The 15,812-nt window shown below is 39.5% G+C and overlaps 1 protein-coding gene across 2 annotated transcripts in view; it reads left to right on the top strand.

Moving 5' to 3' along the window:
- The window catches only part of LOC138784604 (serpin B5-like), a 28,313-nt gene extending 16,375 nt beyond the window's left edge, over nt 1-11,938 (top strand). For both annotated transcript variants that reach the window (XM_069960223.1, XM_069960222.1), the window contains 3 exons: nt 3,144-3,286; nt 6,611-6,778; nt 11,393-11,938. In XM_069960223.1, coding sequence (XP_069816324.1) covers nt 3,144-3,286; nt 6,611-6,778; nt 11,393-11,797 — 716 coding nt within the window. In that variant the 3' untranslated portion in view covers nt 11,798-11,938. The remainder of the gene's footprint in view (nt 1-3,143; nt 3,287-6,610; nt 6,779-11,392) is intronic.
- Nucleotides 11,939-15,812: the final 3,874 nt, after the last annotated feature.

Below are 15,812 nucleotides of genomic sequence, written 5' to 3'. Positions count from 1 at the left end.
TGTTAAGCGTGCACTTCTTCTGGATCATTCTCCTGATCGGTCGGGGTTTGCACACTTATGTCTCTATGAAACTATGAAATTTATTATATATCTCTATGAAATTTTGGAATGACAGTGCCAATTTAAGTAAGGGTGAAAAGCAACAAGAAAAACACAGAAAAGGCATTGTAGGAATACGCCTTATAGCTATGTTCTCACACAGTATTTTTGCTCAGTATTTTGGTGAGTATTTTTCAACTAAAACCAGGATTGAAAATACAGAAGAGCTATGTTTCCACACTGTTGAAATTTAGTGGAGGGACATAATTTTAAAATACCAGTAATTAGTTGCCATTAAATGCCGGCCATTTACTCAATTTCAACAGTGTATAAACATAGCCTTTCTTTGTTTTCAATCCACTCCTGGTTTGGGTTAAAAAATACTGACCAAAATACTGAGCAAAAATACTGTGTGTGAACATATGTGTGAAGTATATGTGTATATGTGGTGCCGCAATTGGTGCTACAGTACACGGCCAGTAATGATGGTTGTTGTGACACGAGTGCTAGTTCAGCATACAGGTGTGATGTTGGTACTTGCTTTACGTGTAGCCGGTTTGTACTGTTCTCCAAAATGGTCGGTGACCTGCCGGGCTGTGATGGGTCCCTTGGGCTCTTGTCACAGTAGTCCTAAAGGGCAATTGACCCACTCGGACTATCTGTACCACCATCCACAGAGAGGAGAGAAGTGACCCAAGGAGTGTGGCGGATATGTATAGGTGCTGGTGCAGATGGAAAGATGACCGAGTCCCAGTGATAAAAATAGAAGAGCTGTACTGTGCAGTCTCTGAATAATATAAGACACTTTAGCAGAAAATAGATAATCTTGATACAGACTTTAGTGCTTAACTGGGTCTGTGCTGCAGAGATACTTGAGAGATTTGAGAATAGCAGAGGTAGTTGTAGAGTGGTTCTCGGCGTGGGCTGGGTTTATCCACGACTCTCTCCCTCTGTAGTGTCTAGCACTGCATAGTGGAAATAGTGGATAGACTGGAGAAACTTAGGGTCCATTTACACAGAAAGATTATCTGACAGATTATCTGCCAAAGATTTGAAGCCAAAGCCAGAAACAGACTATAAACAGAGATCAGGTCATAAAGGAAAGCCTGAGATTTTTCCTCTTTTCAAATCTATTCCTGACTTTGTCTTCAAATCTTTGGCAGATAATCTGTCAGATAATCTTTCTGTGTAAATGGACCCTAAGTGTCTCTGGTTGCTTCATACACGTGTGTCTTGACTTGAATCACTAACACACTGTCTAGACTAGACTGTCCCTGCTGGCTTGGCTACAGCAGGTATATCTGCTCTGTGTGTCCTTCTCCCATGAGAATCTGGATAAGACTGACACTACACCTCCTCCCACCAAGTGACTACTTCCTACAGGAGTGGGTAAGAGACCCTGTGAGTGGTTGAAATGATTGTATGCAAAGAAGAGAGTAGAAAGGATAGGTCAGAAAAAGAAGTGTATCTACATTGGACAATAAAAGTACATATTATATAAGAAACAGTAACCCTTTGTTAGCTTCAGCTGTGCAATCCATAAGAGCATTAGAGATGAGCGAACCTCGAAAATGCTCGAGTCGATCCGAACCCGAAGTTTCGGCATTTGATTAGCAGTGGCTGCTGAACTTGGATAAAGCCCTAAGGCTATGTGGAAATCATGGATATAGTCATTGGCTGTATCCACGTTTTCCAGACAACCTTAGAGCTTTATCCAAGTTCAGCAGCCACCGCTAATCAAATGCCGAACGTTCGGGTTCGGATCGACTCGAACCTAAATGCTAAAGAGCATATACATAAAACACTGACATCTAGTGGCGAAATTGCAAAATACCTTCATCATCACTTAGCTTTGAGAAAAGAGCTTTTGCGACAGGTGTAAAACATGTGGTTGTACACCATATATATATTGCAGGAACATTCTACTAAATAAATAGGTAACACCTCTACAAGCTTATATTTGTTTAATTATACTAAAATGAAAATCATTCCTCTTTGAGGAAATTTTAGCAGTGCAGCAAGGTTTATAAACTCTCTGCTATACAGAAAATAAAACTTGTTGCTTGTTCACACATTGTACCAACAACGGCCGTTGCTGTGAAAATTGCATTGATTTTAATGTACAATGGCTGTAAATAATTGATATCAATTATTTGCATGGCCGTAGCGAACAACAGCTTTTGTTCAATATACTTTGTGAACAATGGCCGTTGTTTGCATTGACTTTAATGCAACACATTTCAAGATGAAAAGAATGGACGTTGTTTAAATTGAAAACAAACTCCGTTCTTTTAAAAAATGTGACACGGCCGGGTCACAGAACAGCCAGTGTCATAGGCAGTGTGAACCTGGCCTAAGGCTGTGTTCACACACCTGCAAATGGTGGCCATTTTTTAACAGACAAATGTCATTTAATGGCAGTTATTTAAAAAAAAAAACAGCCATTATTTGCCATTAAATGACATCCGTCCATTAAAATGGCCATCATTTTAACGGTGTGTGAACATAGCTTAAATCTAGACCACTGCTTCTAGTCAGAGCCTCAAGATCTCAGTCTCAAGATGCTATAAAAAAAACTTTTACTTTATTTTGTTATACACAACGCAGATTTTTTTTTCTATCTGCATATTTTATGTTAGTAGTCTGTCAAAGTTAATAGCTGAGTACATGTTTTAGCTCTAAGGCCATGTTCAGAGTTGTCAAACACAGCTGATGTTTTAGATGTTCACCTGGACGATACTGCAGTATCGGACAGACGAACATCACTTGATTTTAGTTGGAATGCAGGCACATTCGGGTGTACCCACACTCCAATTAGCCATAGACCACAATGTAAAGTACGTCCGGGAGCCGTATTTTACACTGTGAGCACAGGCTATCTTGTACGGTCACTGTTCACTGAATAGCGGATGCAGTAAATAGACCGGTCAGTTATTTTGAGAACAACAGCCGTAGTCTATACAGTGGGTATACACCACGGCCGTTGTTCCATACAATCTAATATAATGCCGCACTGTCACTAAACAGCAGCCGTTTATTGTAAAAATACATAGTGTGATCGTGGCTTAAAGCTTATTTGGTATTTTCTTCTTATATTTATACAGGTAATGTTAAGAATTTGTTGACCGAGGGTTTGATAAATGAAAACACTAATATGCTTCTGTTGGGAGCTGCATCCTACAAAGGAAGCTGGTTGTATAAATTCAATAAATCTGAAACAAAAGAGTGTGAGTTTCATGTAACCAAGGTATGGATATTATATCTATCTCAGTTAGAAAAAATGTTTCTGGTTTTAGTTTAATAAAGTTTATTTATTCTGTGATTGAAAAGTTATATAACTACTTTTACTTAGTGTTTCACACATTTTCAAGATATTAGTTTATTGTCAGAATATTCTTGTTTACATTTCGAGGCAGAAAAGCCATATACACCTAGTACTCCTCTCAGCTGAGAATTACATATAATTGTATGCAGCCTAGGTAATTGTAAATTAAGTACATCAGCGACAAGCTCTCTAATTGTAACACTATCATTCTGCAGTACAGGATGATTATCTTACAGAGCAATGCCTAAACTGGAAAGCATTGTAGCCACTTCTCATTTGAGAGCAAGCCATCGTACTCTTTAAAGGGGTTAGTGGTGCTGTCTCTGGAAGAAAGTGGCCATGTTTTTGTAGCGCTGGATAACCCCTTTAATGAAAAGTCTTGCTTAACCTGCCAGTTTTGGCAGGACCCGACACCCATTAAGTGTGTATGGATGACTCCTGATTCTCTCCAAAAAGGTTGTCATGGGAGAGGGGAATCATGCATGTTGGATTTTAACTGCTCTACACTTAAGCTTTCGGGGAGATAAGCTGCCACCAAAGCTGTCCAACAGGGGCTAACTCCTCCCCGTTCAGAACACATGAATACTAGGCCACAACATTCATGCAAATATGGACAGCATACAGATGGAATCTGTGTGCCCTTCACATTTTTCACAGACCTATTGGCTTATATAGGAGAGTCAGTTCTGCAAATATAACCCATATAAGTGCATGTTTTATTTCTATGTGGACAGGATGTTCTTAAAATATACGGAATCTGAAAAAAAATGTTGTGTGCATTGCTCCATAAAAATCAGTAGCTTCCATACTGTCCATAATCATGAATCCATAGTTACAAATAATATACAGATAGAAATATACGGTCATATGGTTATGGACACCTTTGCAAAACAAATGTTTAGTTTTTGCTTTGTGCTTATTATAGTCCAAAAACATTTTCTTTGTAGGTCTTTATTAAAAATGTTGCCTATTTTTTCATCTTTAACCTTTGTAGCTTGCTGGGTAATGTCTTTCCCTACAACCTTCATTTTGGGTGATATACTCTTTTTCTCCAGCTTTTGTAAATCGTCCTCCAAAATGTGTCTCCCTGCTGTGTGTAACACACTCCCAATTTCTGCTGCTATCTATAACACCGAGAGAGCAGTAAGTCCATATGATAGATTAATCTTATGGTAGGCAATTCTGAATCAAGATTATTTAGAAAGTTTTGCATTCAGGAAACAAATCAACAATTCAAAACATTCAATGTAAAGCTGTCCATAGCCATTGAGCTGTTTCACTTTAGGCCATTTTACTATTTTAAATTTTATATAATAGTAACTTTATGTCTATGATATATGTCAGATGCATACAATACTAATTCGCTGTACAAGATGATTGTATTTATAACATTTATTTTTTGTTGTAAAGGGGTTGTCCCAATATTACAATGCATCCCTTAACCGCAAGATTCCCACTGATATGAGATCAGAGGTCTGAAACTCCCCTACTTGAATGGAGTGGCAGTGAAGCTAGTACATTGCCACTCCATTCATTTGCCATGGAACTGCCAAAAATAGCTGAATGCTACTCAAAGTACGTGAACAGCCATGTCATTATTATAGTGAATAGAGAGCTGCATTCACGTGAGAGGATTGCTCTCATATTTAGTGAGGAGCTGCCCAGCAGTTGGACTCCCTGTAACCCCTTTAACAGTGTGCACTGTAGGAAAAGAAACAGACAAAATCTATAAAAAATATTATTGCATGTATAGATTAAGAACTGAGCTAGTTGGCTGCATTACAGGGACATAGCAGGAAGCTTGTCTTATAAGGTATAGTTATGAGTGGTCCCTACCACTGGAGGTATACTTTATAGTGAATCTATCCTGACCGCCTACTGAGTAGCAGCACTGTGGGATAAATATCAATAAAAGCATTAACAATCTACCTTTGTTGCCTGTGTTTTTATTTTCATAAAAAGCACCCTTATTCGGGCCATGAATAGTGTCAAGGAGGTGGGAACTATAAAACTATAAAAAACACAGGCAAAAAAGGTATGTTCTAAATTATTTTATTGATCTCCGTTCGCCAGCCACCAGCTTAGTAGGTGGGCAGATGATGACAGATTCACTTTTAGGCTATGTGCACACTGCGTATATGACCGGCTGTTCCGTGACCTGGCCGGGTCACGTAACGGCCGGTCTCTGCAAAGATCATTCGGCGGGTACTACAGTAACTGCCGAATGATCTTTCCGACCGCAGTGCTCTGATGCGGGCGTGTCAGTGCTCGCCTGCATCAGAACTCTCATAGCACACAATGAAGCAAGTGGCTGGAGTTGCTCGCTTCATTCTGTGAACTGACAGGTCTTTCTGCGGCCACAATTCAGGGCCGTACTTTTACGTAGTTTGAACATAGCCTAAAGGTGGAAACACTAGATGTCACTGTACTCCAGGTTGTTTCTATACACTTCTCCCTGGTAAGATGTGTAATACAGAATGCCCATGTTACTTACAAGCCTTATAGAGAGGCATTTTGTTAGGCTGGGTTCACACTATGTATATTTGAGGCTGTATTTGTGAGGCTGTATAGCAACCAAAACAAGGAGTGGATTGAAAACACAGAAAGGCTATGTTCACACACTGGTGAAATTGAGTGGATGGCCGTCATTTAATGGCAAATTTTTGCTGTTATTTTAAAACAATGGCTGTTATATTGAAATAATGGCAGTTATTTACTGTTATATGGCGGCCATCCACTCAATTTCAACATTGTGTGAACAGAGCCTTTCGGTGTTTTCAATCCACTCCTGGTTTTGGTTGCAATATGAGGACCACAATACTGACTGAAATATACATAGTGTGAACCCAGCTTTATAAAAGTGTATCTTACATTTCAGAAAAGTTTTCATTGGTGGATGTCTGGGTGCTGAGACCACCAGGGGGAGAAGCCTACGGCTAAGCACTGTTTCTCCCCACTGTTACATATTGACTTAGGATGGGCTCCATAGACTTTCTGTAGAGTCTGTCTTCAGTAAGCATGAGACAGCATGGAGACCCGCTGGTTCTAATCATGAGTGGTAGTCATCAAAGGTTTTCTGAAATAAGTTACACTTTAATGTGTTTTGTTAGTAATTCACACATACAAACATAAGCAAGTCATGTTTCTAAAACACTTACATAGTTTATTGTATGCTGAATAAGGTTGCCACCTAATAAATAAATGTGATTACTAAAAACAAAACTAAAGACATGTCCTTTCATTTAGACGGAAACTAAAAAAGTTGAAATGATGCAGCTAGATGCACGGCTCAGCATTAGAACTTTGAATGAACAGAATTTGATGATCCTGGATATCCCGTTTGCAGGCAAACAAATGAGCATGCTCATTATAATGCCAAAAAGTATTGAGGATGACTCGACTGGACTGGAAAAGGTAACAGCAATATGACAGTAAAGTCAATTAAACTCCATAAGCAAATTAACTTAGTATCGCAGGTTTTTATAGTGAGTTTGTTTCCTTGTTTACTAATTTTAAATCAGTGTTTTTAAATCTTCTAAACTGAAATGTTTTTACTAGATATCTAATAATGTGTAGAACAGGTACAACACTAGAAGGTTTGATATAGATGAATGATTCATAACAGACATAGATGATTTAATACTGAAGAACAAGGTCAATTATTTGTGTTTCAAGAGACCTTGCTCTCTACTGGCCATAGCTCCTCCAATCCTAACATTACCTGTGTCCTCTCATTCTGGGAGTCTTCACCTTGTAACCTCTGAACTCAAATAGAGCTGCCACAGCCAAATTATTACCGCAGCATGTAATGGATCTAAAGATGTCATCTCTCGGCAGTCAAGCAACATGGCTGCCACTAGGTATCCCAGGCCTGCCATCTATATGCCTCTATAGAGTCATGCCAGAGGCACAGCTGTATAGGTCAGAGGATTGCAAGTTAAATTCTCCTTAACAAAACTAATTAAAAAGTAAAAAAAAAAAGTTTAATGGGGTACTCCATTAATGGTATTGAAACTTGTAGCAACCCAAACTATAAAATGGTACATGTATGGAAAGTATTTAGAAAAATATATGAAAAGTATATAGAAAAATGTGAGATGTTATTTTGTTATTCTGCCTCACAAAACCCCCCACCCAGCTCCATCAATAAAAAAAAAGTTACAGGTCTTTGATTGTGGTAAACACCATTTCCTTAACCCGCCGTGGTCTGGTGAATACTTTACCTGTCCGTGCTCCGGCCTGCTTCTTTGACTTCTGGCTCCCTGATATCACGCTCAGCCAATCAGTGCCCTGTCCCGCTGCAGCCACTAATTCTGCAAAATAAAAACAAAAAAATTGTACTCACTGGATGCCAGCGCTACTCAAATAAAGTGGTCTCAAGACAGACTTAGAAATAAATAAAAGCGATTTACGGAATGCACATATGACGCGTTTTGTGAAAACTGGTTCCCTTCATCAGATAAAGTGCATCCACTGATTGGCTGAGTGGGACATGGGTTATGGAGTATAATACTTGAAACAATCTCAGTTTCTCACTGGTTGACATAGGAACACAAGGAGCAGACTCTATGTGCGCTGAACTTTTAGTTAAGACTTGGAGCTAAGGAAAGGGGGCTACCATAGGGCCTTGCCTATGTACATTAGTTACAGAACTCTGCTGGGGTGACCTGACTGAAGAGGACTTGGTAGAAAAATAACCCATACTCACGTTTAGGAGAAATGCCGCCTATAGCCAGTAGAGATCACGGAGTGCCAGGACTGGGAACACGGGCCGAGGGCCTATACACCTGGGGTACAACTAACTCCTCAAGATTACCCGGGTAGGCCAGAGAATTTATGCTTCATAGCATTTTGCTCCACTGCGGATAGTCCTGACTTCCTAAATAGCACAACTGAAATGGTCACCTCCAGGCATAGGCAAGGTTTGTCCCCTTTTAGGTAGTTGCCTCTTGTTAGGTTTTAGCACTGCATACTGCCTGTGACAGGAACAGAGACCTAAAAAGGACTCCTCACTAACACCTCCTCTGGACTAGACTACTTAGCAACAATCAAAAGTTTGCTATGGGGCCCAGCCATTTCTAGTTACACCCCTGCGCTTCACCCAGTGGGTCCTATATGAAAGAACCTTACTACAGGTAGGCAAGAACATAGTAGGGGCCACCTCCGCTCTGGGACACTGCACATTCTTAAGGGGTTAAATTATCACTACCAAAAATGTTATACTCACTACAGATGATTCCTTTTGATGTGATGTTATTTATAGTGTGCGTTATTCTTCCTGTTTTCAGTGCTTTGGCCTGGTGATTGGTTACAGTTTCTACCACCAGCACTGTTTTGTACACGGGTCGATTATCAGCAACAAAAGCTCCTAGAAATCCTCATACAGCCGATAATGGTTCTGTGTAAGGAGATTTCACGCTGCGAGTTTGCAGCGAAATCCGCTGCAAATTCTTGTACAGTGAAGTTTAATAGGGTTACATACCCACAGCGGAATTTCCATTCCGCTGCCAGTATGTAACCTGGCCCCTTTAACCCCTCCATAGCCCGTCGCCCGCAGCCCAGAGTATACATTACCTGCTCGGCGCCACGGCTGTGTGTGAGGCTCCCAACTACCATCGGTCCCCATCAGTCAATCAGTGCTACCCGTGCACTGATTGGCTGATGGGGACCGACAGGAGCCAGGAGCCTCACATGCAGCCGCAGCGCCGAGCAGGTAATGTATGCTCCGGGCCCCCGAGCTGCGGAAGGCGGGCTGCAAAGGCTTAATGGGGCCGGGTTACATACTCGCAGTAAAATAAAATTCTGCTGTGGGTATGAAACCCCATTGAGCATCACACTACATGTATTTGCAGCAGATTTCGTGTGAAGCTACCCTAAAAGTGACAGCAATCAGCCGAGAAATAGGAAAATGCCCACTCAACGGCTGATTGGTTCTTTTATGCAGTGGTCGTTATTGGCTGTACGTCTCTCTGTGTAAACACGAGATGTATGGTCAATAACAAAGAATGTTAATGGCTGCACGAACGATACGGCAATCATTTGTGCTGCCTTGCAGAGCAATAATTGCTGCAAATAAGCCCCAATCTTGGTGAACGGTGCTCATTTGACCCTGCTGACATAAGAACATTACAGTTTTACCCCCCCCCCCCCATCACTTATCTGCTCCTGTCTGAATTTCTGTACTTGGTATGGAGCTGATCAATTCCCTTCCAGGCAGTCTATTAGCTGTTTTTACAAAAAAACAGTCACAGTCAGAGTACTCTGTAGCAGTGCTCCCTTAAAAGTGTTAAGCAGAGTAATTTCATAGCGGTCATATCCAGATTGCTCCCATAAGGCAATGTTCACCATGATTATGTATTACATTCATCTCACTACAATAATAAAATATATATATATATATATATATATATATATATATATATATATATATATATACACACACACACGGTATACTTTTTTGAATACAGTTGTACTGAAAGGTGTAATTGAGTGTGTTTTTCAATACAGTTATGATATCTCAACATTCACATCAACTGTATGCCATAGGGACACTCTTTATGACATATATATGTCTATTTAGATCAGTGAGCATGTTAGACAAAAATGGGTGAGAGTTTTCTAGTGTATTTGCCAAATGTAATCCAAAGATGTGGTGTTTATCTAGCATTATTAGGATTAGCCAAACTATTTGTAAATCAGTGACAGCCACAGTAAACAATACAACAATCTGTATAATATGAGGACCTATCCAATCAAATTGGCCAAGAAGGAAGTTGGAAAGGAAATGTATTAAATGTATTAAAACAAATAGAACAGGCACATGCAACTTACTTAAAGGGAAACTAACAGCAGGTTAGAAGTATCTAACCTGCTATTATGAGGAAGAAGGTAGTTTCCTTACCTTACCTCATCACTGCAAAGTGCCAGATAAATATTCACTAGGCGGCATGGGATGGCCGTGGCGAATCGGTGCACTGAGGGCGGTACCCCTGCCCCCAGTGCACCAACCATCCTAATTAGCATATGTATTAAACTACAAACTTAACAAAAATGCATCTGAGGATATCAGGACATAACAGCAGGTTAGATGAAATAATAATAAAAAAAGCAGGAAGGCAGGGGGTGCAGTAACATAATCAAAGTATACTTACCTATCCTCGTACCCCATTGTGCCAATCCTGGGTCCAGCTGACAGCTACCAGCCTCCTGCAGCTTTTTCAGCTGGCAACATCGTGTACCCAGCTGATCCATTACCCGCTCAGCCAATCAGTGACTGGGATGGGACACCGTACCCAGATTCCATCCTAAAAGAAAAGTCGGTGGCCATCAGTGAGACCCATGAGTTGTGCTACGGAGGCACGAGGACTGGTAAGTATACAGTTCCATGTTTATTAAGTTCCTGCTCTACCCTGCCTGTCTGCCTTTTTTTAATCTTCATTTGACTTTTAAGTCTTTTGAATGTAGAAAATATCTAAATTTAAAGTGTACCTGTTATAACTTTCAAAATCTAAATCAACAGTAGATGTGATATAAATAAAGTTTGCAATATAGATTCATTATTATTTTTATTTTTTTTTTGTCGTTATCATGCTGTAAAACAAAGCTGAACTTACCAGAAATCCAGGTCCAGACTAAAGGCAGATTTTCTGACTTGTGCTGGTTGAAAAAACAGACTAAACACAGGAATTCCGGCCAGTACAGAGTGACACAGCTCAATGTGTCCATCAGTCACATGACTGTCTCCTCTCTGTGAGCACCCAGATGGCCTGGGATACACAGGACTTCCTGTTTTCTGACTCTTTGAGAAAAAACAGGAAGTGCCATGTTCTCCATGATAACAAAAAAAAAAAAAGTAAATTGCAATTTTGCTTTATATCACATCTACTGTTGATTTAGATTTTGAAAGTTATAACAATAGGTGCACTGTAAAAATATTTAAAATACATAATTTCAAAATATAGGTAAAATAAACCTGAGGAATATGACTTAAGATGTGATGTTAATTGTGTTTTGTTTTTGCTTTTTTAGCTGGAAAAGGAACTGACTTCTGAAAATTATGTCAAATTGACCAACCCAAGCATGATGGGCAACAGCAAAGTAAAGTTGAGTTTTCCAAAGTTCAAGATAGAAAGCAGTCATACCTTAAAGGACAATCTGAAGAGCCTGGGAATAAATGATGCATTCAATGAAGAGGTGGCAGATTTTTCTGTATTGTCAGAGAAAAAGGGTTTATCTGTGTCTGAAGCGATTTATAGAGCCAGCATAGATGTAGATGAGGAAGGCAGTGAGGCTGCAGATGTGATAAGAGAGAGAGTCTTGATGTCTAAAACAGAATGTAATGTTAATCACCCTTTCCTATTCACTGTAAAACACAACAAAACACAGGGTATTCTATTTTTTGGCAGGTTTACAGGCCCTCCAGTTTTATCTTAAGTAATCTATATAACATTGTGAGTTTAGTATTTCATCTATTCATTTACTATCCTGCATGTCCTGTATTCATGTAAGAATGCACATTGACATTTTTCTCATGTAATCTGGCTGTTCTTCAATAAACAACAACATATAAGATAAGAGTGGCCTTTTTCTTTTGTTTACAGTACTAAAGGTTAATGTGCAGGTCCCTGAACCTGGTTCAAACCCAATAACTAAAGGAAACACATGGATGATTTAGCTGCTACTGACACCTCATTTTTACTATTCAGCCTGTAGAGCAAATGCAAAAATACATTGCCTGATGACAGCTAAACCCAAAGGTCACAATAAGTATTTTCCAGTAGAGTTGGAATACTCCTATCACTGTTTCTGAGTAATTGTGGCTTTACCCTTTCATAGGCAAACATGATATTAAAAACTCCGTTTACAACCTATAGCAATGCCTCCATGTATAAACAGGAAATATAGAGAACTATAAAACTGTTCTATTTATATCGTAGACTAAACATAGGAGTAGCTGTGAAATTGGATGTTTTCTTACACTGTCTTAAAAAAAAAAAAATCTACAGACATATCAAAAGTTTTGATCAGTTTGGATCAGACTGAACGTGCTGCGCAGCTCCTGCTTTTCACAGCTGCAGTGGACACCATGTAAAAGAGAGGGGATTCCCGTTATAATGGATGGGAATCCCTGCTCTTTTAGGGTGCCTTCACACACACCTGATCTGCAGCAGATTTGATGGTGCAGATTTGATGCTGTGTTCAGTTATTTAAATCAAATCAGAAAATCCGCTAGGAAACGGTGTGTGTGAAGCTACCCTTACAGTAAGTTGTGGTGCAAGATGCACCCCTACTTACTGCTAGTCTTTACACTCTGTGGGCGAGGTGCTCTACACCCGACCCATGGAGTGTAAAAACCAATTAAAGACATTTACATTGTTCCTTCCAGAAGTTATTATTTTTGAGAACTGAGGTATTAACCCTTAGGGGACAACGCCATCTTTAATTTTCGCATTTTTGGCAATCGCTCCTCGCATTCTAAAATTCATTACCCCTTTATTTTTCCATCAAAAAAATCACAAGGGCTCGTTTTTTTTAAAACTAAATTTACTTTGTAATGACAACTTTTATTATATCATAAAATTAATGGCAAGATGGGGAAAAAATCTTTTGTGAAGTAAAATTTTTGGAGCAACGTGATTTACAGTAAGCTGACACATAATCTTCATTCCCTTGGTTGTTTGATATCTATTACAACTATATCAAATTTATATAGGTTTTATTGTATTTTTCAACCTGAAAAAACAAATTCCTAAAGTGGCATGTTCCATCCCTTCTCCATTTTATTTTTCAACCTTTGGAGCTACAGATATAGCCAGGGTTAACATGATCCCTGACGCAATAATCGTGCAAAAAAGCTATGTTACGTTAATTAGAAAGTTGAGTTAAATGTGTTTTTGTGATCAACAGGCTGCATCTGTATATGAGAGCTCATTTTTTGTGACATGATCTTTACTTTACATAGGTGCCACTTCGGTCTGGATTGGACTTTCTGATTGCTTTTTATTGATTTTTTTCCAACTTTATTTTTAGCAAATTTATTTTTAATCTACACCATTCACCGTATGCAATAATAATGTTATATCTTAAAAGTTTGGGCAATTACACTCGCAGCAATATAACATACAGTATGTTTATTAGTTTTTTCAGTTCAGGGAAGAAAAAGAGTGCTGCACCTCGCACCTATGGCTGATACTAGTACCTCTCGGCTGCATAAAAAACATCAGAATTCTGTATGTGAATTGATCAAGCCACACTGCCCCATGTACCTCGTGCAGGTATCTGATACACATGGGTCCCTACACTAAGTCCACACTGTGCCGGTCAGCGACCACCACCCCCGCAGGCGTGCACAGTCAGGGAAGGGAGGCCATGGAACGGCCCTGCAACCCCCATGCCACAGGACCAGACCCAAAAATGCCACACCAAAACCCAGCCAGCACCACCGGCGGAGGAAGCTGCCCCCAAACAGCACAAGTCTGGATAAGGTATTGCACTCACCATAGCTATCAAAGATAGAATGGGACAGACAGGAGGGATGAGTGGAGTTAGCGTAGGGACCCGTGTGGACCAGAGGACCTGCGCGGTGGTACACGGGGCAATATGGCTTGATCAATTCATATACAGACACTCTGGTGTTGATATTTAATATAGGCCTAGCGGCATTAGTATCAGCCATAGATGGGATGTGCAGCCGTTCCATTCTCTCCAGTTCGTATTAGTTTTTTCATTTACACTTTTTTATTTTGAAAATGGGGAAAGGGGGATAATTGAAACTTTTACTATGGGAGGATTTTTTTTTATTTAACACAACCCTATTGTTTTTTTTACATACATTTTTAATTTTATTTTTTTTAAAACAATCACAATTTTTCTCTTACACCAATAAAAACTGGAGATCATGGCACAAAAATGACACCTCAACCAGCCCTGTTGGGAAATTATAAAAGTGCTATGGCTCTTAGAAGACAACATTGCTTCAATTTGACCTGGACATCCGGGCACCAATGTCCTTCGGTTATAAAGGGGTTAAGCATTTATCCCAGAAAACCAATTGAAGCTATAAATTAACATATAAATTATGTGGTGGATCCTGACAGAATTCTATGTGGTGGATCCTGACCACTATCTGACATGGTTATAGGTTGTCTCCCTTTAGCAGAATTAAAGGAAAAGGAGGAAACGAGGATCCCAAGGTCCTATAGTGCCTCTAATTTGACAAAATAGAACGTAAAACTGTGCTGTTTTGTCTAACATTTTCTGTGGAATTCTGTGCAACATAGGGTCCTAACTGAACCAGTGACATAGATGTACATTAAATATATCCTATGCTTCCATCTAATGATAATATGATCCGTTTAATCTTTCCATACCAGCCTAAAGAACAAAGCTGACAAGTAAGCTTTAGAAAACAAAAAGTGTCAGCCTATTTTATATGCTCCTCTGTGTAAAATGCAATATTTAGATTTTCATTTATATTTGTATTCATTATTTTCAATAGAAAATCATGATTTAAACTATTAGTATAGAAAAAAATACTTTCCCTTTAAAAATTACTTTCCCAATTTAAGTAGGTCACATGAGAATTTGAGTAGCACACCAGATATATAAGCATTTTCCAGGCACATAACTCAACTGCATCTGGTCATTGTTTCAATGTAAAGGTAAAAGAACACCGCCAACATCTAAATGAATGAGTCTGTAATAAAAAACATGTGATGGAGAAAAAAGACGCAAACAAGTTATTTCAAGGCCTAGTTTTCTCAGGACAGCAGGAAACAGCACTAGATTGAACTAATTAGTTCACATATAGACCAAGGATTTAACCCCCATAAAGAACCATCTATTTTGAGCCTTAAAAAATGTATTTTAATCATGGCACTTACAAATCAATTATTGATCAGCTTTTATTATTTAAGTTGAAAAACCTAGCAAATTCCACTATGATTGACGTTCCACTATGCTCGTGGCGGCACGCATCTCTGCCTATCCCATAGACTTAATTCTATAGGCGGGCAAATTCCGCTGTCCGCTGAAAGAATTGACATGTCAGTTCTTGCTGCGGACTGCGGAAATGGCCCAGCCATAGATTGATGTCTATGGGACAGGCAGAGATGTGAGCGGGTACGAGCAATGGAATCCGCAGGAACTTCTCTGTGTGGATTCCGTAGTGGGCAGATTCTGCTAGAGGAATCCTATAAAAGTCAATGGGGGCTTAAATTCTGCTTGAATTCGCTTGCATTCTGCTCAAATTCTGCTTAAATTCTGCGAGAGCTGAATAGGTGAGGAATTTCAAGCAGAAAACTTTTCTCTACAATTCCTCGAGAATTCCCAGTGTACACATACCCTAATTCCTTCCCTATTCCTCAGTATGAACCCACCCTGAGGGTAGGTTCACACAACAGAATCCGCACAGATAAGTTCAGGTGGATTCCGTGGCTTGTACCCATTC

Source organism: Dendropsophus ebraccatus, chromosome 2 (assembly GCF_027789765.1).
Source record: "Dendropsophus ebraccatus isolate aDenEbr1 chromosome 2, aDenEbr1.pat, whole genome shotgun sequence".
In the NCBI taxonomy this organism is placed as follows: domain Eukaryota; kingdom Metazoa; phylum Chordata; class Amphibia; order Anura; family Hylidae; genus Dendropsophus; species Dendropsophus ebraccatus.
The sequence above is the reverse complement of the archived record's forward strand: the minus strand, read 5'-3'. Positions and strand labels throughout refer to the sequence as shown.